Source organism: Vidua macroura, chromosome Z (genome assembly GCF_024509145.1).
Source record: "Vidua macroura isolate BioBank_ID:100142 chromosome Z, ASM2450914v1, whole genome shotgun sequence".
Lineage (NCBI taxonomy): Eukaryota > Metazoa > Chordata > Aves > Passeriformes > Viduidae > Vidua > Vidua macroura.
Genome location: NC_071611.1, coordinates 70682562 through 70709103, shown reverse-complemented (window position 1 = coordinate 70709103; position 26542 = coordinate 70682562). Strand labels below are relative to the sequence as shown.

Sequence of the window (26542 nt, the reverse complement as noted above, 5' to 3'; positions counted from 1 at the left end):
ATAACACATTACAAGTCAAATAACCCACTTAATCTGAGCAATAGTGTTACTATCAGTAAAGATGTATAGAGAGATCCTGCATGGTTTTTTTAAACACAATGTACAGGCATACATCAAATATAGTTAGTACATTTTCATATAGTAAAATAATATAATATTGATTACTGGAATTAATAGAATACGTTCTATCCACATGGGCATGCTGATATTAATTGATTCCAAAATAGGATGACCTTAAAATGGAGAAGGGCTTCTTTAAATTAGACCCATACCCATTGTTGCCTTTCAGGTTTTATCTGGAAAGATCAGCTTTGAAATTATGGATATTTACTTTGTGTGTGTGTATGCTTTCATATTTATAGTTAAGACTATACAGACGAACATCAAATAGCCTCAGGCATTGACTAAAATTTATACTTTATTGTCTTTGCAAGTCATTATGTTCAAGTTCCACCACCACTTTGGGAAGCAAACCCATAAAATATTTTGCTTGTTCAACTTGCCCTGTGCAATTACAGAACATTCTACTAGCGTTATATAATTTTTTTAAAAAGTGTTTATTTAGTCTAATTACAGTTGAACTGTTGTTTTGACTTGCTATGTTCTAATGGTGTGTTTGTTAATTTACAAGAACAGCTTCCATTTCATTGCTCCCAAATGCTTCAAAGATAAACATTAATTCAAGTAAAAAAAATTCTAGAATTTGAAAACTTCTAAAATGTTCTATTAAGTCAGTGCACAACTTCCTTTGCAAAAGAGCTGCCCATTTTCTTTCCATACAGTGCAATCTCACATGTTTACATCTCTGAAGTTACCATCTTATCTCCTCTTCTCTTTGGCAGCTGTGAAATAGATTGTACCTTTGATCTCACTGCAGATAACTGTCATTCCCAACAGATACTGACATATGAAGCTTTTCAAAGAAGTTATGTTTGTTGTTTCTCTCATTAAAAAGAAAAATTAAAATTTGTTAAAGCCAAGGCATTAATGACACTGACCACATCTCACAATAACATTACCTTTTATTAGAGATCTTATTTTACATATCCCCATAAGATATAAAACCTTCCAAGAGAAAATATCAAAAACCTTCAGCTGAAATCAGTTCGTTTCAGACAATATGAGCAAGTGAACCAAAGAAAATTAAGATAAAGGAATGTAAAAAAACCCCAAACCATAAAATCAGAACAGGTACAACTCTTGTATGGAAAGTAATTACAAGGTTTTAAACCATTTCTTACACAGCATTGTACTTAAAATCATACTGGCAAGGTAAAGATGCTTGCTTCTCTTAACCAATGGCTACAAACCCAGCAGCTATAAAAACAAGAAAAAAAACCCCCAAATTATAGAATTTAATTATATAGCCAATTCACAAAAAAAAAAAAAAAAAAAAAAAAAAAAAAAAAAAAAAAAAAAAAAAAACCATAAGAATTCATTAAGACTTGTGCAAAACAAAAATCCAACAAAAACCCAAACCAAGGAAAATACAACCTCATTGACAGCAACATACTGAACCAATTCAAGTAAAATTATTTTTGAGACTTTGACTGGAGTTTTGATTTAGTAAGGGATTTCAGGAAAGGATCTTGATTTGAAAGCTGTCATAACACACACAAAAAAAAGCAAAGGAACAAGGATTACATCTGCTGGTTAAGGAAGATTCAGGCACCATGATTGTACAGCTGATAATTTAAAGTAAAGAACCAATGCTATATGAAGAATCTTTCAAAGCAATTCCAAGAGGCAAAATACTTCAAAATTTTATTGCATCAAAATTTTCCTTTTCTGCCTAGCAAAACTGAAACAATATTTTGTATGTTTTCCTGCACAGAACACATAAAAGTATTTTAAATATTTTAATTTCGAAGAAGCAAAAAAAATAAGTGTTATGAGAAATTTCTGCTGACAAGTCTACTAAGCTTTGAGTTCCAACAAAAACCAGCATTTTCAAATACTTTTTCTAAGAAGTTACAGTACATGTTTATTGCATGAAAACATCCATTTATTGGATTTATCAGACTCTTCCATTTGTGGTTAGTGGTTCCTATATTCTTGATGTAACTTGCACCAGATCCTACTAAAGTATTCCCATTATTACAAAACACACAGTAGATTGAATTAAGAAAATCTACACAATCTCAACAGAGATCCAAGCTGTGACAATGCATAAAATCTAAATATGACTTTCACTTTCTTTTTAGATAGCCTGTAGCTACATGAAATAATTTCATAGACTTTGATATTTGATATAATTGTTGAACAACAATAACGAAATTAAATACAGGAGGCAATATTAGAGCTAGCACATCTTTTTACCAGTTATGATGACTTTTCATGCATTAGTATTGAGGATAAGCAACGGGGTATGGAAAAGTAGAGCATAAGCAAGAGATAGAAGAACAAGTTATGAAAATAAATGATGACTATAAAATGGGATCATATTCAAATGAATGTTTATGTATATTAACTGTAAACAGCAGCTCTACTTAGAGAAATACTTCCCACACTTGAATGACTTAAACACTAAATATGAATTAATATGGGAAAAAGCAAAGTCTCCATTCTTCAGTAACATGAACACTGGCAATATAAGTGAGGTTGCAAGTTTGTAAAATGTTGTTTAAAATATAGGCACATGATTTGGAATTAACAGGTCACCACAGTCCGTGACATGCAAGCACATGTTTTGATGGGTTTGCAAACTATACCTTGCTTACTATCAACTCTTTGCATCAAGTTGCAATTTTCTTGAAAGCAGCTGAATTTAGCTTCTACAGTAATTCTTTTTTTGTTGGTGTTTCACGTCATGACATCATATTAATACATTCAAATAGTCAAATTTTTCAGAATAAGGTAGCACAAACTTGGTGCAGGAGTACGTAGATCAGTGTGGCCAGCATTGTCAAATAGGAGATACACAGCTTAAGTATTATATAAACTACCTTTTCCCCAAAAACATTAACATAGACACCAAAATTGTAACAAGACATATCAAAAATAAGGCACATTTATTTTGATATGGTAATCTTGAAATAGAAAACTCATTTCAGAGAACACTGGTATCTAAATGAGTTTTATAAAAAATCTTGTATTCATGATAATTATGGACATTTCTCATCATGGTAATGGAATAATTGCACATATCCCAGTGTGTCAAGTAACAAAATGGGAGTTTTATTAAACGTTTCCATTTCAAAATTACTTTGTAGGTTCAGGTTTTTCTATTTACATAACTCAGGTGAATGGTAGAAGTATTAAAATCTACCATCACTTATCACAAGTACTGCAGGCTTTCATCTTACCACAATTAATAATCCCCGTTGTGTTTAATAAACTGAAATTAATTGCAGAATACATTGAGATTATTGTAGTTTATATAAATGATTGCAAATATTTGGACATTAGCTACTACACAGGAACATTTTATTCCATTTTATTTCCAAGCTGCATCAGGACTTTCTACACTGAGTTATTCACACATAAATCATCAAGAATCAGGAAAAGAAGGCTGTTTAAAATTTAATCCCCTGTTTATGAAAATTAAAACACCAGAAACATCATTAATTAGCATTGAACCTGAGATTTAATCTGTTGAGAGGTTAACATCCATAGAAATTTCTTGTTGTATTAACTGATAATGATGTTGCTATTTTATGGGGGGAAAATCTAAACAAAAAAAAAGTTGCTTGTAACATGGCTTTTCATTGTGTTGGTCAAAAAATAATTATAGAATGTATCTTTTTCTCACAGTATCCAGAAGCTGGAATAACATTAATGTGCCTCTTATTGCACATGAAACTCAGAGGAGATACAATTGCAGATTCTTTATCTGAGTATTAAAGCAGGATTTCATCTCAGCCGAATCCGGAACGTATTTATCTCCATAGAACTCATATTTATTTCACTTATATTTTGGACATCTGGAGGTGAATACATCAAAGATAAAGATGTGGGTGTAAGACTTTCCACTCTGAATTTGCTAAAGAGTTTATGCACCTTTATCTGGAGGGAAAAAAACAAAACAAAACAAAAAAAATACATTTAGAAAAAGCAGTAAATACCTCAAAATTGTACAGCTCCTTGCAAGAACCAGAAATTCTCATGATTTTGAATTATTTTTAAATAATATTTAAATAACCTTTTTAAATATCATAGATTAAATACTGTACAATAATTTAGATCTTTTTAGACTGTATTCACTCACTATGTTTCAATGTAATTTAATTAGTATATTCAAAATTACTAGAAATATTTGGATTTGAACTCTTCTTATTTCCAAATAAAATGGTATTTACTCTTCCACCCAAAAGAAAATCCCAAACCTATTTTAAATTTTATTTAAAAATTCCTACAGATTAATAACCATACCTTTCCCTGAGTGGTAGAACACAGCAGACCTGTGTCTCTGTTTGAAAATCTACAATCAAATCCCTTTCTGTGAAGAATCAGAGCAGCTTCATCAGATGGTTTGGTGTCTACCTACGAACAAACACTACAGAAGATTATTCACAAAGTATCAGTCAGGAAGACATTTTAGGGCACCAAAAATTATCCTTATCATACAGTGGATAGAGACATTTTCACCTTAGAAAATGTTTAGTCTAGATTGAACTGTTATGTCTTTTTGAAAATTTTTATAAAGCTAAACATAGAAAGAAGTAAATGGCAAAGAGTTGAAACATATAATGTACTACAGAATATAAATATAAGTCACTGAATTTAAAGGTCAACAGATGCACATGTACTCATGACTCAGGACTGAAGAGTAGCTATTGTACCTGTATTAAATGGTTTCCCACAAAAATTACATGGCAAATCAGAAAACAAACAAGAAATCATATGTTAACTGTAATACTCAGTTTTACATATTCAATGGCAATATATTGAACAAACTTTCATGTAGCAAAACTACTCTCTAACTCAGCTTAAGGTGTACAGAAAAATGTACACTGAAATACACATCTAAAATAAATATTATGTTTATCTCTAAGATATTCAATGCTTTTGAGCCTCAAGAGACATTAAAGAGTAAGCTGCTCCTCACTGGATTTGTGCTCCTGACCCTTCTCCAGATCCATTGCCCACCCCTGGACATGTTCCAGCCCCTCAATATCTTTCTTGTGGCCGCACACCTAGACTCACTGTAGTCACTTATGTAATATGATGCATTACTTTATTTCTTTATTTATTGTTGTTTTACATTCTTCAGCTCTTAATCTTATTATATATATAATAAGAGCATAAAAAAGATGGTTCTATCCAAAGCCATGCCAGTTCTTCAGGCTATTTTTCTCATTTATTTCTGGTTTTCTTGTTCTTATACTAATGCTTTTTCACAAAAGCATCTGCCATGAATTAGGTTCATTTCTGGTACTTCAGAATGTATATATTGCTTGGAGAAACCAGTGCCAACAAGCATTCGGCACTCTGTGATGCATTAGCTCTTGAAGGTGTACCAAACAAGAGGTCTTAATCTAACAGATCCAAATTTCTTTCCATAAAGGTGATCATGGATCAGCTTGTACCAGCTTCTTTGAAACCCAGCATGACAAAGATTCAAAGTACAATAAATTTATAGTATAAAGTATTCGTTCATGTAATAAAAAAATAAAAAAAACCAACTTTGTGGGCTTAGGTTCCTCACATAAAATAATAAAAATGGACTCAATAGTATTTGGAGTTGAATTTAGATACTTTTTTAGTAAAACACTAACAGTTAGAAACTTTGCATAGTTTACAAATCACAAATAAAACTCAGCTTGAAAAGATTTTGTGAACTATAGCTTATAACCACCTAAAATAAACTTTTTAATTTATGAATAGTGCCTACATTCAGCATATGAAGCCAAGTTTCCTGTATTTATTAACATTGATGGCTAAAGAAGTTCTTATCCTGTTCACTGGGACAGAAGTACCACTTTCTATATGAAGTAAGGTAATAGCTGTGATATTTTCCCCCTCCTACTATGAAACACCTGACTTGGTTTTCATTGTCACTGATCTGACAGTGTTGCACTTAAAAGTAGATATTTTTATGCACACAAAATAATACTGTCTGCTTAAACATCAGATTAGTGAAACATTAAAATTCATACTGAAAAAGCCCGACTTCCTATGGGGTAAATTAATGTTAGAAATGACAAGCCAGTAATGGGTATCAACACTTCCTCTAATTCACTTAAATTACCTTCTAGTAATCTGCATAAAAAAATGTATGCATTTCAAATGATGGCATGAATATTTCATCTCCCAATTTTTTTAGAATTAAATATTATCCTTATTAAGAGTCAAAAGATTTAAAACAGAAAGGTAACACACAATTAATGATACCCTGAGTAAAAGTGTTTTGGTCAGTATAAATATCTATGATTTAGTACTCCATCTTCTACCACACACATAGCAACCCTGTGTAAAAAAATAAAGCTGTTCTAACCCATTATCAAAGCAGGTGGAAGATTAAGTTGTCACAGCCGCCACATCTACTTTAATTTACCTGTTCTTATATAATCTCTAGGAAAATTAGATTAAATACATTTAAGGTTAATGAATGTCTTGAGCAAGGATGAACTTAATTTACACCAAATACACCTTCTAAACATGACCATGCTAACTGCATGAAAATCCGTAACAATCTCCTCAATTTTCCACAAGTTACAACATTCTTAACCTTGTGAAACTTCACAGCGCTATTATTCAACAGAAAAGCCCTAAACACTGTGCTATTAAATCTCTAACAAACTTTCTTAGAAGAGCTGCCAAAGTTTGATTTGATTTTGATCTCTGAGAATTAAAACACGACCTTATAAGAAAATTAAAAAAAAAAAATTGTTAGGCTTTCTCATAACCAGTATCCCAGGGCAATGCTGCTAAAATTTTGATGAGAAAGAAAAAACATTTAAACTCTTTTAAAATTCAATTACTGTAAGCTAATAGACATACAATGAAAAGTTTAGGTAATATGGCAAATTTATGTATTTATGCCCAGTATAAAGGGACAAATCTACTGTGTTCTAGATCTTCGTTTGCATAAAGTAAAATATGTGTCTTCTGAAAAACTGGAGTTCTGTTAAGGAAAAAAATCTTTAAATGTTGTAATCGTAATGGGTTGGACTCTTCCATGTCAAGATGAGATATCTTACAACAAAAACAATATTCTTTCTGATTTCTACCTTAAATCCTAACAATTATTTTAATTTGGTACCCTCTCATCTGTAACTGTAATGGATTTTGTAAAATCAACTTCAACAGTTTAAGCAATGGAGACGTGCAAATTTCTGAAAAAAAATACATTGTGTCATTTAGCCAGAATAATGTCACTTGTCATTCAAATTCTTGGAAGCGAGAGAAAGGAAGCAGAAAATTAGGAGATTTACACAATTATTTGCAAGGCATAGTACCATTTTTGCTGTGGGGAAGAACATTCTGCATCTCTAATAACAGTGTTCCTATCCTATGACTGCTGCAAGCTCTTACTTTCAAGTGGACACATTAATGCTGCAAGCTCAAGAGCTGTTGATCAGTAATCAATGAAACACACAGCTGTGGACAGGGAAGAGATCAGAGCCTCTAACAGTCCTGTATCACTTGGGACAGTTGGGCCTGAACAGCCCAGATAAAACCAGAGAATTCACTTAGAAGTAGTAACATTGAATTCAAAAAGCAGACACTGAACAAGCCTGTCTTCTCACAGTTTTCATACACGGATCCTACAAACAAGGGGATGGATTTACACCTCAAAAAGAGAGGGAAGATGTTCATGAAGGTCTGCCCCTGAACTTGATATGTTGAAGTAAACCTGTGATGCTGAGCTGGTTGAAGTAAACAAAAATATACACAATGAAGAATGAAATATTCACGTCATGTGAAGATTTAATTTTGTAACAGGGTCTTCCTAACTTTTCAAAGGCAGAAGACCCACAAAATCGAGACATTTTCCACTTTGAAATTCAAAATAAGAATCAGTCACAGCTGAAGGGGCATACACAAGATTGAACTATTTACAGAGAAAGCAAACATTGTTTAAATTTTAAAATACAGATTAAGACAGAATGAAGATCAGATTAAACAGAATATAATCTCATGTTAATACAGACAAGCCCAGCCATCATGGAGACTCTCGAGAAAAAGGGATAAATAGTTTCTATCTCAGTATGACAGAATTGAAAAGGCATTGCACTGTGGTAGCAGCACTGGTGAATTGCACTGCAATACAACATAAAGTTAACATAATCACATTTTAAAAGGAGCTGAAAAACTGAAAATAATTTATAGAACAGTTGGCAGGAAAAGAATGCAAAACGAGTTCCAATCCTTCAGTTAATCAAAGGGAAAATTAAATTCTGTCTGGTGGTTACATACCTTTCTATCCTTTGAAGGAGAAAAACACTGAGTACAGAAGAGACTTTTTTTGTTTGAATTTTTTGTTGGTATTTTGTTTGGTGTGTTTTGTTGTTTTTTTTTTTTTTTGGTGTTGGCTAGATGTTTGGGTTTTGTTTGGTTTAGTTTTGGTTTGCTTACCAGAGAATGCTTTCACAGGAACCAATCATGAGATGCTCTTAGAAAAACTAAATTAGATCTTGTAACTAAGCTTAAAAAACATTTTAACAATAAAATTTGGGTTTAAAACTCTATTTTTTATTAAAAACATACTCAGAACAAACCCTAATGACCTTAAACTTAATTCTTCTAGTGCAGAAAAGGCTGAGGTATATGAATGGTTCTCTCTTAAACTTTGGGAACCTATTGAAAGGTGCCCCCTCCAGAGACAGAATCTTGCATTATGCATACTAATACGTTGTGAAAAAACACAATCTCTTCATTTCTTGCTGCTCAGACACAAATCTCCAGTTCTTGCAAAATTAAGAAAAACTCATAATCATGCTGCAGTTTATCATATCATATAAACCTGCTCACAAAGTACTTTACAAGAATAAATTATTTTACTATATCAATAAGCTATATCATATGTTTGCAAAAACCAGTGGTTTGACCTTACCTTTGCTTGGATTGTCCTCATATTGACTATATGCATGTCACAAGGCATGGATGACATCAGTGGAGAAAAAATATTTATCAACTCTGGGACACCTGAATATGCGTTTGTTGTCATTGGAATTACAGGATGATTTAAGAAGAGAGAAGTCATATGGCTAAGAAGTGATGGAAAACTGACTGGTGCCTTCTCTTCATTCTGCAAAATACAAAAGAATGATTCAAGTTGATACACTATTATGTCTAAATTTTGAAACCCACTTACTTTATACATGATTCCAATAATTACATAGAAAAATTTAGTTTCTAGACTGCCCATTCAATTACTTTGGAAAATTTTGATCATCCACTAATTTTCTTCTATTGATAGGTATACTTCCTGTTTTTATAAACAATATTTCAAAATTATGATGACACCTAATTTTACAACATTCTTGTGTTTCTGTGTTAGCCCCTGATGTTTGAGCAATACAGGCTGGAAAAAAGAAATTAGTTACTACTTTAGCAAGTCGCTCCAATTTATTCAGGATGTCTTTTTATATGGAGAGGCAGACAGCCTTTTCCACATTAGGAAAGGCAGGCCTCCTTTTCCACATTTTTTTCTGACCTGTATTTCTTGCTTTCTCCAACCTGTATCCTAAATCCCTCTTTCTATTTTAAATCTATTTCTCTCAAACTATTCACTGGAAGAAATAGCAGCCAGCATCTTTGTCTTGGTCTGCATTGCAAAAGATTTCTTCCAGAAATTTTATTTCAATGTCATGGCAGCAGGAACTAAAGGCATTTTATCCCAATATTTTACAAATTCTGTACTTTACAAAGTTTCATGTTTGCAGTGTTTTTACTTGGCTACAGAGGCTGTCTTACAAACCTGACAAGACCGAATCCTACATATTCACAACAACCATTTAAAGCTCCAGAGAAGCCAAAAAAGAAAACAGAAGAATTTAAAAAGGCAATTTCTATTTTAGAATCTCAGTGAAGGTAAGAGTAGAAATGGAAATGAAAAGTTCTTTTGCTCTTATTTTTCCCTTTCATACTTAATCAGATAAATCCCTGCTTGTTGGTGATCTTTAGTGGAAACTTTACAGAAAGTTTATTGAAAATATAATATCTTAAGCACTGTTACATTACATTTGCATTTTATGGTAGGCCGGAAATACAGAAATAAAAAACAAATGGGAGACACTTAAAGCAAAGGGAAGATTATTTTTCAGCTTATAACAGAAAACCATAACAGGAATTTCTATCTTGGGGTGTGTTTGCATGTATGCATATTTATTTATATTTCTGCAGTAGCACGAAATACAGCTGACAGTGAAGAAACTGAAAATATTCCAGGCCTGAATCAATGAAAGATGGTAATTTCTGTTTTATTCTTGGTGCTTTCCTTAGTAATAAGTAACACTCTGGCTCTTTGGTATCTACTAAGCATTGAGGCTTAGTATCTTTAAGAATCTGTTATGACCCCCAAATGATAACAGTGGATCATTGTAAAGGATTGTTCCTCTATGTGTCTCATTGCATTTATTTCTATTGAATTCCATCTGTCAACTTATGGCATATTTAATCAGTATTGAGTCTACTAATCCCTCAACTTAGCTTTAATTTTTTTTTCATTACCTTGAAAAGTTCAGTATCACTGGTAGACTTCATTGCCATGATTTTCTTCTATTCTAATTAGAGTATGAGCAAGCTTGCTCTATGCACAGCTTAATATAAAAGTCTTCCATTCAAGTGCCTGAATACATGCTCTATACACAGGGAAAATGTGCAGATCCATGTTCTTTCAAAGAAGAGTTTATTTTTTCACTCCAAAAGGAACACTGTTCACTCTGTTGCCATAGAAGTACTAAAGTCAGTCAAAACATTTAATTGCCATTTATTTTCTCATCTTTCACCTTTTTTTTCCCCCGTGAAAAGTAAGTTGATTGCTTGCATCTGAGAACTTAAAATGAGGTCTTCTAAAATATCTTACAAATCACACATGAATCACAAAAATAATCCATTCATCCTTTTATACTGTTTTAAACAAAATATTGCAGGTAAGCACAGCCTTGAAGGACTGGCAAATGCTAGATCCAGAATTTATTCAACTTGGCTCATTTTTGCTCTCACTGTGTCTAAATGTGGTATCACAGGCAGGAACATTGTCCTTATGCATTATCCACCTTGGAACTAAGACTTAGGGGGAGAATTTATATTGAATCTTGCATTCCCACATCTGGAACGACAGTCAATTCTGGATGATTGCACCAGCAGAAAAAGTGCAGTCATTCCCTGAGTGTGTGTAACAGCAATGGGAATGGAGCATAAAGAAGATGTTAAAAACTGACAGGAGACTAAGGGAAAAAGGGTTTTGCAAGCATGGTGAAGATAATGCTTCCACAGAAGACTGAGAAGGGACTCGTCAAATCACACTCTCCCCTAGGTACATCACAATCATGCAAGGGTTGGAGTATGTCTTTTCCCTCAAGTCTAGCGATCCAGAATTTAAAGAGGACTCTCTGGAAAGAGAGACGAAAAGGGCTTGCACACAAACAATGTAATGGGAAGAATATTTACTCTATGCACAACTTCACCATGTGGATGGCTTTCAGCAGTACCCTGCTCATGCTGCATCAGAAGATGTAGTCCCACAGTCTCAATCTAATTAAAGTATTGCTCTCTCAAAAGTGACATCATTTCCTCAATTTCCATGGCAGTATTTATCACTCCAAGTGTGAGTGGAGCTCCTCTGGCTGCCTTTCAAAAATTAAGTACTGGCAAGAATCCGATGAATGCCAGATGATGATGTGCTGGCTTAATGAGCTCAAATCAAAGCAAATCCTGCCTTTTTAACCATCTTACAGTACATCCACATACAGTTATCCAATTGGAAACTGCGTTGAAACACAACCCCTTGAATGACTGTGCAGTAAACGTAAGTGGAGCCTCATTTAGGATCTTCCCTTGTCAAAAGTAAGGTGAATAATTCTAAATTTTCAGTTTTGAGGAGACACAAAGCATAATCCAATATAATATTAGAGCACAATTTGCAACAAGTTTTCAGAATAGCTTCATCTGTAAAAAGTGCCTTTATATCAGAAATTAGCTATTTTATTGATACTCACAGAAATAATTGAAAGGCTTGGGTTGGAAAGGAACTCAATAGTCAACTTGTTCCAACACCTCTGCCACAGGCAGGGATGTCACCCACCACAACAGGTTACTCAGGGTTCTATCCAACTTGGCCTTGAACACTTTCAGGGATGGGGGACTGGGACAAATCTGATTTTAAATTATGCCTGTATGTGTTATATATATATGAATTGAAGGATTCCTATGGGGATGGCAGCCCTGTCCCCGGGGAGGCTTTTCCTGGCAGCTGGTCAGAGGAGAGAAGCTTCCATGACTGGGCTATGAGCAGTCCCTCACCACTTGCCAGTGGGGCAGATGCCCATAAGTCTGGGAAAAAAACACTTGGGAAATCAGGCTGTGGGAGCAACTTCAGCGCATAAAAGCAGGCAATGCAACATAAGGGGACACTGGACTTCTTGGAGGGATCAGGGGTTTGCTCAGAGGGTCACGTTGACCACCTCCCCTTCCTCGCCTTTTCCTCCCTGTCAATGGCTTCCCTGCCCGCACCTTCTCTGCCCTGCTTCACCATTCCTGCAAACCAGCTCGGTGCTGCGGCCGCTGGGTGTCCGTGGTTCCCTGACACCGCCACTCCATGTCCTGCGCTGCCCACTGCCTCTGGGAAAAGTCACTCTGCCTCCAAGACTCAGAGAGTTTTCTGGTAAGAGTTTAAATTAAGTAACTAAGGTCCTTAATTAGAGGGGGGAAATGCTAATTAGACTCTTCAGAAATTGCTTAGTAATTGAGCAGAAGAAATCAATGGCAAATTCTGTAGAGAAGAAAGTAAAGCTGAAGGAGTTGATAACTGAACACCAATTTAGCTAATGGAGAATGAATTAACTTTTCAACACAGACAAGTAATCTAAAATTTCCCATATAAAACCAAGGAAAGGAAACTGAGGCAGTTTATCAAATCACATTATCACTATTTTCTCCTTCTCCAGAGTCTTCTCTGCAGTGACAACATCACCAAAAAAAAAACCTTAATCATTACAGTAAAACTTCACTGGCATCCACACTACCTAATCTAACATGCTGAAATGCAGATGCTGGCTCAGTGTGTAAGAACAATCAAATAAAATCTAGAAACAGGTATAATTCTGGTCTCCATCCCTGCTAAATCAAGGGATGGAGACTAAAATAGTCTGATACCAAACCACTTGCATTATTGCTGGAAATAAAAAGTTTCTCATTCTCTTTCATGTTGTGTCAGGAAACAGTTTTTATCAACTTTCTCTTTGACAGGTTCAGAAAATCAACGGGCAGCACTCTTCAAAGGAGAATGTTTCTGGACTGAAAAATCTTATCTGTGGAGCAAAAACACTTTCCAGAGCATCTTTATCACCAAAGCATATGGAGAAAATATTTTTAAGTATCTTAACCATCTTAATCTTATCATAGTGATATCTGCTAATTTTCAGGCATTGGAACTTTGCTTCTCATGCAAAGTTCTTGCTACTGGTGGAAACTTGCATCTGCAAGGAAATTATTCCTAGAGAGTCATTTCATTTGAGAGTATAAGAAGAGGCTGGACTTGTACACTTTCACCCCACTTTAGGAAGGATTCTGCCCTACAGTCATATCTTGCAGCAGGAATTAACCCTTCCTAGAAGTGATGATACAGAAAGGTTTAAATTTCAGACCTCAAACTGTACTAGCTCAGATAAGCTCACAAAAGACAATAAAGAGGCCTACCCTCATCCTTTGATGAATTATATGAGCTAGAAGTGGAGAGACCAAGGTTTTATACTATGCATAATACTGAGGTAAAATTCTTTCTAACAAGAACCAGCAGACAGGTACACGCAAATGAAGACAGATAAAACCAAACCAAGGAAAGTAATTCACTGTTGAGATGTACATAATTACATGAAAAAGAACACAAAAGAGACATAGCTGTATGTGCAGAGCCCAGAGGAAGGCAGTCCTCTGTACTATTTGCTCAACCCAGGAGTCGGGTACAAGTGGCTGCTGCCCTATTACAGGATGAGAATGTTTCATAACAGGAACAGAGGGATAGATCTTGCAGACAAAGCAGTTTTATTTAAAAGCTTCCTGCAAAACATCTTCGTCACTGTATCATGAAAAAAAATTTGAATGAAATTAAGCTCTAAGGTGTCCTGAAATAAAAACAATGACCGTGCTTGCCTGAAAACAGATGTTATTTGTAGATAAATAAGAGATGGAGACATTATTCTTGATTGGCAAACACAAAGTTCCTCCATAAGAAGTACAGTATAAACTATACAGTAGTATGAGAAATAATGAATTAAAAGTAGTGTTTTAAACAAAACTGGAAAGTAACATGTACCTGAATATCTCTTCAAATTAAATACAAAATTAGTGTTCACTCCTTACTAAATATATGTGGTAAGGCTCTAAAGAAGATGCATTGTATATTGTGTGAAAACAAGACGAAATGTCTTTTTTTTTCCTTCTGTGGCAACCATAAACCCCCAAAACCCTAAGAATTTTATGCATACTTGACGAGTTCACTGTGGCACTTACAATTAAAAATTATATTAGAGTATCTGAACTTGTCACACATGGGCTTGAAAAAGCTTCTAATTATTAATAATTAAGCCAATGTCAAGTTTCTGCTTTTTTAAAACATCAAGTTAATTATGAGTTAATTAAAAGTTTCTAAGGTATGGCTACATGTAGCAGAGCAATGCACAGTATAATATATAGCTACAGTGAGAAACACTCACATGCATGATAAATAAGCACATCAATAAGGAGCAAATGCAACACAATAATCAGACAAAAATGGCTGTGTATCACCAGCCATAAATTTTCAGAGAAAGTGGGTACTTATAGAGATTTAGTAAGAAAAAAGAGTAGTTGTACATGGTGGAAGAAAGGGAGTTTGATTATCTCCGGCACATTTGTGATTTTATTAACACTATTATTGTTCCTCTAAGCAACCTCACCCAAAAGTAACAGGCATTTGAACCACTGAATCCTCAAGTCTAGTCTATAAATCCAGTTATACAAATTAATTAAGTCAAGACAAAGTATGAAATAGCAATCTGAAGAAGGAAGTGTTTGCCTGGCATAGCATCTTTTCTCCAGCTACATCTTTGATGAAATAATATATTACTACTTCCTATAAATCCTATTTCTTTCACTTCTATACTCATATAATGTGCTGGGATTCAGAAAATCAAAGGGTATTAATGCTTATTTTTCCAAAACTTACAATAAATATAAAGTAGTCTGTATTTTCAAAAAGACACAAACATTTACTGTTTTGACAAGTATTAATAAACTGTATTCAGTTTCATTCTCAGCTAAATATTAATCCCTTCAATTTAAAAATTACATCAGTTCTTGGTTAAAATCTGAACAAAGAGAAGATACTCTTAGAAGATGATTCAAAGAGATAGTCAAGCTGAAAATGCTTGCAAGGAGAAAATGAACATATAAGAAGGATTAGTTACATCTAGTAGAATAAAAAGATGTACATAGAAATTATATCAAAAATACAGTAAAAAATCTGAAGCCTGAGGAACATAGCTATCAATAAATGAGATGAGTATAACAAAGGGAAATGAGATTTGCCCAGCTCTTACTATAAACACAGCTCACTTAACAAACAATACTGTCATTGTGAATAAACATTTAGTATCCATCTTAGGGGAAAAAAAAAACAAAACAACACCCAACAACAACCAAACAGAAAATATAAACACAAACCTCCCCCCCTAAGTCTCTTCCTTCCCCACAAACATCAAAAAAGCTTCAGCAAAACACATCAACCTGAAGTCTTTTTCAGAGACAATGTCTGAATTAGTATTTATGACTTATTAGGTGAGCTAGAATTCAAGAGCCAAAACTCAGGTAGTGTTAGGATTAAGAACCTATTAGAATACAGACTGAGTATTCCAATGTTTATTAAGAATTATTAAGAATTTCACTCTATCCACCCACTGCACATATGCAGTACACACTGCACACTTACACTTCTGGGCATTCATGTGATGTGACCCTGCCATTAAAATTTACTGTTCAGGGTGGGGTTAGGGAAGGAAAGAAGTATTTTAGAAATATAAATGAAAAGAAACTTTTGGTAGATGCTGTGATAACAAAAACTCTCCACAGTAATTTCACCAGTCATGCACAATTATTTTAATTCTTTTTAAAGAACTGCACATGTGACACTTCACATACTGCCCTTTTATGGGGAAGTTTCACATGGAGCAGCAAGCATCCTGCTCTTCAGAACTGTTTTTGAGAAAAGATAGAAAGAAATGTTTTGGAACATACATTAGGAAAAGCTTGTAATGCCAAAGATGTCAAATGGTCAAAACTTTCTCCTCCAGTGGCTCCTGAAGTAAGTAATAAAATAGGATTTGACAACAAAATCAGGGTCAATGTATGAGTCACATGGTAGCTGATAACATATATAAACTGCATATAATTTCATTACAATTTTTTCTGACATGGTTATTTTTAAGCTATTATAACAACTACGTTCTGAGTAACTGAGATTAAAAAAAAGTATGATTGTACATCTAAGAAACAGAAACACCCTTACTTTAACACTCAAATAGTAACATGAATCAGAAAATGTTACGAATGTTCGGATAAATTTTGAAAAACAAAATTCTTGAACATTCTAAATCTATAGAAGGGGAAATCCAGATACAATGACAGAAAGAAAATGTTTCCTTAAAAGATCTTGCTTGGCTTCTGGGGCTTGTGTACATTCGATCAGCACATCTTGGACTGTGCCTACTCTCCCAGAGTTAACGATGCCACTTATTATGAAGTCCCTTCAAGACTGTATAAGAACCAATTGCCTTTAAAGTCCTCTGCAGCCATTTAAAACCACTATAAGCTCAGCAGGAAGAGTTATAGGGAAAGAAAGATGCTGGAGCACAGGTTTCCAAAACACCTCAGAAATTTTTGATTGTAATAGGTAACTGCCCCTTCTCCTTTGAAAGATTCTCAGTAACTTGTACAGAAACTTTCAAATCTGTAGGAAAGATGATTTTAACAAAGAAAGGGAATTACACTGTTATTCTGCTGAGATGATACTTGACTTGTATCACAAACAAGTTGGCAAACATATGCAAAGACACACGTAAATGCTGCACTAACTAGAAAATCCCAGAGTTGTTTAGGCTGCCTTTATTCTAATTGAGGTAACTTCAAAATGTTTTCCAATTGAGTGGTTTGGTCTGAAGCAGCAGCTGTTCTGAAATTGAACTTGTGGCCAATGCCAGTCAAGGGGGAACTGTGTAACTTTGCAGAGCAATCTCAGTGTGTGTGGACCAGTTTCCTTTTAGAAGGAAGTTACCAAGGAGCTCCCCTGGAGGTATGGCACCAAACAAGCCCTAACCCATCACATCTTGATTATGGTCAGAATGGATGACTAACCTTTTATGTCTGTTCTGACACAAAAATAGACTGCATTGAGCAGGGACTAGACTGGAAGTGTTCCAGAGGTGCCTTTTAGTGAGTTGTTTTATCGTTTTATAGAAAGCACCAAGACTGCACACAATGTCACTACAAGCATTATGGCAGTAACTGATTTGACCTGCTTCTGTTGTTTCAAATTATTTTCTAATGTAAACGTAGATTTCCATGTCCAATAATTCTTACTTACCAGGTCCACATTCTAATTTAATACAACACAAATTACCCTGGGTACTAAGGAATTTTTGGGAGGCAGTATAGATTCCTCTGCAGGTTTCCTCTTGCAAGGATGGATAAACCTGTGCAATGCTTCTTGTTGTCACAGTCAGACTGCTGCTGACCTCAGGTTAGCTTGGGTAGCTGCACATCACACTGACAAATGCAGTTAATATGCAGCCTGCATTACACGTGATGAGGAACTAGAAAATCATAATGACATGTACAACCTGAAAAAAAACCCCACTGTCAATCATTAAATGGTGAAAATGATGATATTATCATCCTCTCACAGTGGTTAATGATAGCCATTATAAACCAGAATTAATTCCAATTTATCTGCATATTCATTAGGAGCTTGGTATACAACCTTTCATTTTTAGCTATGCAATGGTTTTAAAATATACTCAGTGCTGTCATCATAATTCTACTGCCTCAGTATGAAGATGTACTTCTGATTTTGTCCTTCTCAAAATTGATTATAAAAAGAGAAAATAGAAAAAGAGGAAAGAAAATTAGGCTATTCAAAAGACTAGGATACAAAAAGGCAAACAGAGATATGTGCAAATAAAAAAAAACACTTACAGCAAAATAGTCTCAACTTCCCTAGAATCATAATGAAATCAAAAGGCTTTTATGTCTGGCATCTAAATATTCCCACTTCAATCTTATTCTTTAAGAAAATTATATTTATAGGAGGTTTTCTCTTTCTACCCATTCAACTTAAATTATTTGTCAAACTTTGTTTAGACTCAGTTAACATTGTTAAGAAGCAGAACTTACACTAATTAGCAGTTTTTTAAAGCTTGTTCAGTAAAAAAGTAATTAAAAAAGAAAAAAGAGACTTCCACAATGGTATCCCACTCATATGTTGAAGTGTGAGTGAGGAAGTAGGTACTGCAGGATTTATTTGAGGAATAGTGAGAGATGGAGTCTTTACAATCAGAATATGAAAGCAAGATGACAAAACTCCCTTGGAAGCTACATTCCCGTAATTCTACAGCTCATGGAATAATTTCTTTACTGAGTTCTTTCCTGCTGCAACAGAAATTAATATTTACATCTTAACTGGCATAAAAATCCCAGACAGTGAATCCTACCACATCTGTTCCATGTCTTCTTTCCAACAGCAGTCGGAAGACATTAGCTGTAATCTTGTTATCTTGAACACCTTGTCCAAGGCCACGGTTGTCATCCTGCATAAGCCGACGATCCATGATCACTTCCAGCTGACCTGAAAGAGCAACATGAGGATTATACCAGTATCAAGAATAGGTAAGGGTTCTATTAAACATAAGAAACATGCCCTAAAATGTAACTTATTTTTAAAAAATCATAATATTTCTCTTGAGTTTGGAAGAGTTAGGGCTGATCAATAGTGTCAGGACTGATTACAAAAACAGTTCATACCAGTGGACTGTGGCTGTTTATAACCTTTGAAAAATTGTCACAAGCCTTTCTGCAGAATGTCTAGCAATTTTTACTTTCAGAGTTTATACTAAAGTTTAATATGAAAAATTATTACTATTAACTACTATTTGCAACAAGGATTCTTGGCAATCAATCATCCAAGACAAGAATCACTCCCAGGCAGGACAGACCTTCTGAAGAGGAACTATCTTCACCTTGTACTCCATTCTTTTGCTTCGCATTTGAAGCCAGAGGGAAAAAAGGTATCAACAGGAGTATCTAAATACTCACAATCACTTCTTGTATGGAAAACTTCACTTGTGGGAATAGGAAAGAACTCTGCACTGCATAAGCACTGAGCATGAAATTCTGAGTTTATACTGAACTGCAGCACAGTCACTCAAAATAGCTCTTTAAGCATGATGTTAAATTATATACAACCTGGACAATGAAGTTCACGTTTTTTTCATGTGTCTATCTCCAGAAGGAAACTAGATTGGGGCACGTAATTAAGGCTGTTATGTTTTTGCAGACTCAATCTTCAAACAAGTGTACGTTTCCTAAATAAAACTGAAGACCGAAGTGCTTGTATCCTGAATAAGAAGTTCACAATTTAAGCTTCTAGAAAAGGCTGCTTACTAAGGCAGTCTTTTTTATAGTTCCGTGTTCTACAAACACTTACCCAATTTTCTCAAATACTTGTTCCTCCCTTCCCTTGAGTACAAACAGTTTTTGTTTATCCAGGACAGAAATCAGCTGACAATAGTAAGAAAAAACCTGCTATTTTGATCTAAGGTATTGTTCATGTAACTTTCAGATGGTGGGTTATGCCTTCAGACACTTGTGTCTCACACACAGGCACATAGCTACTGAGGTTTGCTTGCCTAAACTGTAAGAGTTTTGAATTTTCTTCCAGGATCCCTCAGAGCTCCTGAAAAATCTTCAGAAAAAATGTAATGAAGCATATGATACTCAGCAACCACTGAACCTTCAGCTTAATTTTTGTTCTGTTTTGAGGAAGTCAACATGCTTTCAAGGACAAGGTAGCCAATTTAGAAATTTAATGAAATATTACTTAATGATAAAAAATAAGATTAATTCATTCTCCTTTTTCTCTTAGTGGGCACAGAGTAAATATTTGACATTGGTGAATCTTAAATAACATAATACAGTTTGTCAAAGGGTGAAACAGTAAAGAAATCAATGTCATGTAATGTATGGGATACATCTGTTGCTCTTTTATTTAACTGGAGTAGGTGAAAAGTCTATAATGTCCTCTGACAGATTTGAAACAATGCTCACAGAAAGTCAGTTTCTCCCTGATGCTTAACTGCTGTGGAGCCTTCCCCGTTCTGAAGACACTCCTCCCGTGGGACACCTGATAAAACCCCAGGGCCCTGGGTCTGCCTCCTCTCTCTGCTCCCAGCTCTGGGCTCTCTGGGTTTTGCTCAGGCACCCAGGCCTCTGCTCCCCTGCTCCCCCTGGCACAGGGGGAGGCAGGGGGGGAATAAAATGGACTCTCCTTCTAAACAACAGCCTTGTCTTGTCTGTTTTCCCTGTCGCCATTGTGGCCTCCCTAGATCATAATCATCACTCTAGCCACACGCTGCTACAAACTGCAAGATGTCGAACAGCGCTAGCCTTAACTTCCCCAATTTGATGGCAGAGAGTGGGAGTGTGTGTGGATTTAGATAGTGCATTATCTTGTGATGCAAAGACTAAGATTGTTAAAGACAAATACAGACACTATTATCAGGTAACGGAGCCTCTGCAGACTAATTTAGTCTCCAGTTCCCTTTTAATGAGTGCTTAACAACATCAGTGGTGTCAGGGTCATTCACAGGATCAGGCCAATAGGAGTTGGGGTTCCAGCAAGGGCAGGCATGAAAAAATGTGGTGAGTTTTGCATCTGCTAGGCTTGGAACAAAAGGCTGGTATTTTCCACTTTGGTTTTATTAAAGCATCACTGTAGAGGTCAGTGTTAATTCCTTGCCCTAAAGTGAATTAGGTTTGCTAATACTGCCACCAATCCAACATGGTATTCACCCTTTGTAAGAACAGAGTATTTATGACATTCTTCTTAAAAGAAACTATGAAGTAGATTTTGGTACAGTTTCTGATGGACTCTTTCTCTTCAGAGTATTCATTCCATTATTGCTCAAAACCATATAAATTTAAACGGACAACATATATTACAGCAAGGAATTATACATCTTAAGTTTAAATTATATAACGTATTTTGCCCACTACCTCTAGCTTTATTTGAATACCTCCCTCATTCTGATAGAATGAATAACTGTCCTCTGTTTCCTGTCCTTCAGGCCATTCATCATAGCCTCTTCTGCTCCAAGGAGCAAGACCATGTCTCTTTTGGAATTCTTAATACGAATTTATTTTTCTTGCCAACATATTCATCAGCTCTGTCAAACTACTCCATTAAATTTGTGAGGTATCATTTTGCTTCAGAAGTATGCTCACTCTTACCCAGGGTCATACTTATCCTTCATTTCACTAACACTAATCTTGAAAAAAGCTGCTGTTGTTTTTCCTTGACAGGGAAGTTAGGCTATGCTGTATATACCTTAAGACTAGTGCTTTAGTCTATACTAAAGCAAACAAACAGAGCAAAAACCATGATCAGCATCCTTCTTAAGTCCTCTCCTACTAGGGCAGTATGTACTGCTATTTCATTCCAGAGCTCCACTAGAGTTCTTGGGTGAAAAATAGCTGGGTCTGACCATTTATTGCTTCTTCTGTGCTTTTTGCAATCTTTTTGCAAACAGAGAGATCTGTCATTGAAAATAACAGGATCTCATGTGGGACCAACCTCTTCCTCCTCTGTTATACACATACTCGAAAACTTGTCAGAGTGGCAGAAACTTATTTCCTCTCTTCAAATGCTTGTAGGTAAGTATAGTAATCTCTGAATGAACTATTTCAAAATGCCATGAAGGAGAGACCTTTGTCATATCTTTCATCTTATATTTACCATTTTTCAAGCTAGCAACACCTAAAGACTGAGCTGAATGAAGTGTCAAACGAACACCAACATCTTGGATATAAGCCATGGTAGTCATAGGATAGATATTTGCTTGAAGAGGCAACTTGCTCATCGTCAGTCTAGGCTGGATCTGCAATATGAACACCAACTTCAAAAACATACATTCTTTTTATGCAATTAAATTTCAAAGACATTTTCAGACATTTATCCCATGTGCTTTGGAAGAACAACCATCATGAAAGCATTCATTCAATTGTATAATATTATTTAGCTTTTTTGAGATTTGTGGCTAAAATTACCATTTTGGAAATAGTAGCTTCAGTGTACTTTTAGATCAAAGAATATTAAAAAAAAAAAAAAAAAGTGAAAGATTCATCAAGGGAACCTACAAAAAGGGAACCTATAAAAAGGAATAATCACAGTTATAAAATGAGAGAAAAAAATTTCTCCTCTAGAGAGCAAGCAGTGAATAGATTTAAGGTAGCAGAAAAGGACTTGTTGGTTTATAATGGGAACTTATTGGAGTACTGTTGAAATTCTTGAATGGTACACGATAAATGAGTAGTAGTATTAAAATTATTTTCATATTGAAATATTCACTGTCTCCAGCAAAATGCAGTAGTACCAGTAACTGGAAAACCAGTAGTCTTTTGCTCAGGGAGTCATGGTCACCCTGTATTTGCAAAACTATTATTAGCAGAAAGGAAGGTAAGGAAAACCAATTTTTCTCTCTTTTGCGTGTGCTGCACAGTTCAAGTTACAACAATAGCCCTTTCTTCAAACATATTACCAATAGAAAAAGCATAATACATTCAAAAATACATCATTTATTTCCAACACAGCAGCAAGCAGCTGTTCACTAGGTGTGGTCCTTATACACTCTGTTATCCAATGGGTTTTAACTAAACAAACAAAGCAAAGGAAAAAAAGTCATGTATATATACAAGCAACTAACTACATGGTGACTTGTCATAACTTGTTGTATTTATAATTCTTCTCTTAAAAATAATTTAAAGGAATATTCAACAAACTCATTAAAAGCACACAGTTACTTCTCAGTCTGGTCCATGTCAAATTTTATAACAGGTACATTTTTAAAAAGCATTTCTCCCTTTAAATGATTAGTGCAGTTTAACATGAGAGTTTGTTTAATATAAGCTCTTTACATTTAGACAGTCAAAACCTGACACCCTAAGCTTTATAATTAAAAGATGTCAATTACCTGATATCCATTAAGATCAGTATAGAATCTATTTTGACTGTTTATATCGGATGAAATTCTCATTGCAAGTTCACGATTATATTCTCCTCTTATGTCCACAATATTGGAAACTTCAAGAGACTGAGCTTCCAAACCTACATGAAAAAGATGCATTTAAAATCTCTAAAAGTGATTGCCACATGTATGAGAGTGACTGTGCTCCCAGGACACACTGATCTAGATTTTATTTTCTCTTATACCTAACCAGATATTGGTAGACAGTTCAGTTATGCAACAGATGATAGAGCAATATTTCTAATTTGGTACAAATTGAACAGACAGTCTGAAAGAGAGCACTGAAGGGCAACAGGAGCAATACGTGGTAAGAGCCACAACTGTTAAGTGCTGTCTTTAAATAAATATGCTAGAGCAAGACCTGTCCAGTCACTTCTCCTCTTCACTCTTAAGCAGCTGTCCCCATTCCCAGACAAGAATGAAGTTATGATACTCTTGATAGAACTGTTCAACTGAGCAGGAAACTTTGAGCAGCTCCTTTAATCAAATGAGTGACTATCTTCCTTAAAGACAGTGAATTAAGACATTTGAATTGATACAACCACACACACGACACAAACTTTGTTGACAGGGAAAAGGTTCATATTTATTAAAAGATGGATTAGGTGTCCGAAAATTCAGACAAGCTGTTCAGTGAGGTGTTTTTTTTGTTTTTGTTTTTGTTTTTTTTTTTTTTTTTTTTTGTTGTTTTTTTGTTGTTTTTTTTTTTTTTTTTTCCATACAGTGCCTTGTACTGAAAATTAAATACCTTTAATAATAACCTGACCTTTTCAAACAGTTCAAGTCACAGTCTGGAGTGGAATTATACCATCATTCAGCTTCACCACTTCTACCCTTTCTGTAGTCTAATGGGACTAATGATTGCAAGAAGAATTGCGCCAAGCAGAACACAGATATGTATTTGTTTCTCCATCTATTTTAAAATCTAAATGCCACCTGCAGAAGTATAGCAACTGTTAAAATGTTAACATTTACCAATGGCTATTAAACTTCAGTGCTAAATGAAAAACATTTGGTTCAGTTAATTACTTCTATTTTCCCAAACCAAGTCTGGAAAATGTGGAAATATGATCCACTTTTGATGCTCCCAGTAATAGATTTTCCAAATATTTCAAGTATTTTTTCCAAATATTTAAAAGCATAAGTACATTAAAGAAGAATACAGTAATCTAGTTTAGACTGTCATAATTTTTGTACTGCATAATTTGAGATAATACAAAAATATAACTATTAAAAGTAATATAACTACTAAAAGATTAACAAAATCATGCTAATATCAAAAACAGATGTCAATGGCAGCAGAAGTTAAAAATCACTCAGTGGTCAATTACTGAACAGAGTTGTCAACTCCAGAGTATTAAACAGATAAAATAGAATTTTAAAGCCAAAAGTGGCAAAATCTATTTTTCCCAAAAATTACTGAAGATGTAGGAGTTGGGAGACTATCCAACAGCTGGATTAGCCACACAATCAGTCTTGCTACCCCTTGGCAAGTAGGTAGGTTACAACAGGGGATGAGGTCCTGATTTGAAATCAAAATGCATTTATACACATAGTGATTTTTTTTCCACATGCTTTGTTTCTGTACATATCTAGTAAGACTTCAAAATATCCTATTTGAATTGAAGTAATGCTATATAAATAATTCCCCTTACAAAGCAAGGAAATAGACCTCAGCAAAGCAACAATGCAAAGCTATCAAATTTTAAATTTTGAAAAAGTTTACTTAAAGAAATTTAGATAAAAACCCACCAAAGAGCAAACAGACAATATAGAAAATATATTTTGCATCATTTTTCCTTGTCAAAGCTAAATGTGTAGGACTTAACAATGTATACATTACATATGTAATGGTGTAAGTATTAAAACATTGTGATGAATTAAAAAATTGCCAGAAAGAACAAAGGAAAAAAGTACTCTCACAAGGAAAGATAAATTTAAGTGTTAGGAATTGGCAAGCAAGTGATTTTCACTGACAACTCATTTTTCTCTGAACTGTGAACTAAAATACTTCCAGCAAGCATTAAGTAGCAAATTAAAGAAAAAGGAGTACTACAGAACTACACTTTAAAATAACAACCTCACCCTAACAAAGGGGAAAAAAAAAGGCTTTTCAGGCTTTTTCCCTTGCTGAGAATTTTAGTTTACTAGAACTCACACAGGAACTTAACTTTATTTCCACATTCTTGGCAACCTGGTACCTCTTGACCTCAAAGTATCTTTTTTCATATAAGATGATTTTAACTATCTGTCACATAAAACAAAGAAACCATAGTCTTAGATATATGTTGTGTTTCCTTAGGTTCTTCAGCAATGAATGCAAACTCTTGGCTTGTGTTCCTAAGAAGTACAAGTTAAAGTTTGATCCAGAATTACTATATGAGTTGGGAACTGAATTCTGATTAGCTTTTGGCATATGTATAAACTCCAGCAACTTCAATGTACAAATGTCACAAAAATGAAACATCTGAATCAATTTTAGTTCTAGATTGAAATACACTAGAACTAAAACAAAACAAAAAAAACAAAAAAAAAAATCAAACAGATGATGCCATTATTATTTTTGAAACATAAAAGAAAGAAGAAGAGCAAGCAAGACTTTCAAAGTACTTATAACTTTTTTTTTCGAAGTTGTTTAGGAAAAATAATTAAATATGATAAATAGGATTTTAAAAACATAAAGACAATTTTGATTCCTACAGTAAAGTTGGTAATACAAAACATGTAAGTTCCTTCAACTGAAAACATTAATCAGTGCTTCTTTATTTCAGAATAATTCCAGTAAATATAAATAATGAATAACTGAAAATGTATGTTTCTTAATTACAGAAAGATACACTGAAGCATGTTAACTCCAGTTTCCATATGAAAATAACTGTATACAATCGCACCATGATTTCCACCTTCTTTTATATTTTTCAGTGGCTAATTCCAATCAAGTTTGGAAGGGTAGAGAGTTTCCAAAATTACTGTTTACTTAGAATTTCCTTGGAAATCAATAGCTGAACAGTAGAAAAACTTAAGAAGAAAAGCAACTTAAGAAGAAAACTGAAGGCAGCAAAGGAAAACTGGTATGATGTTATGTCCTAAGAGCCAAAACATTG

At 34.5% G+C, this 26542-nt stretch overlaps 1 protein-coding gene across 1 annotated transcript in view; it reads right to left on the bottom strand.

Annotated features, from left to right (window-relative positions):
- Positions 1-1004: 1004 nt before the first annotated feature.
- The window catches only part of MAN2A1 (mannosidase alpha class 2A member 1), a 104218-nt gene continuing 78680 nt past the window's right edge, over positions 1005-26542 (bottom strand). The window contains exons 17-22 of the mRNA XM_054003373.1: positions 23385-23518; positions 22151-22292; positions 18852-18985; positions 8999-9193; positions 4372-4482; positions 1005-4005 (exon numbers count right to left, since the gene is read on the bottom strand). Of these exons, the coding sequence (XP_053859348.1) occupies positions 3853-4005; positions 4372-4482; positions 8999-9193; positions 18852-18985; positions 22151-22292; positions 23385-23518 (869 nt within the window). The 3' untranslated portion in view covers positions 1005-3852. The remainder of the gene's footprint in view (positions 4006-4371; positions 4483-8998; positions 9194-18851; positions 18986-22150; positions 22293-23384; positions 23519-26542) is intronic.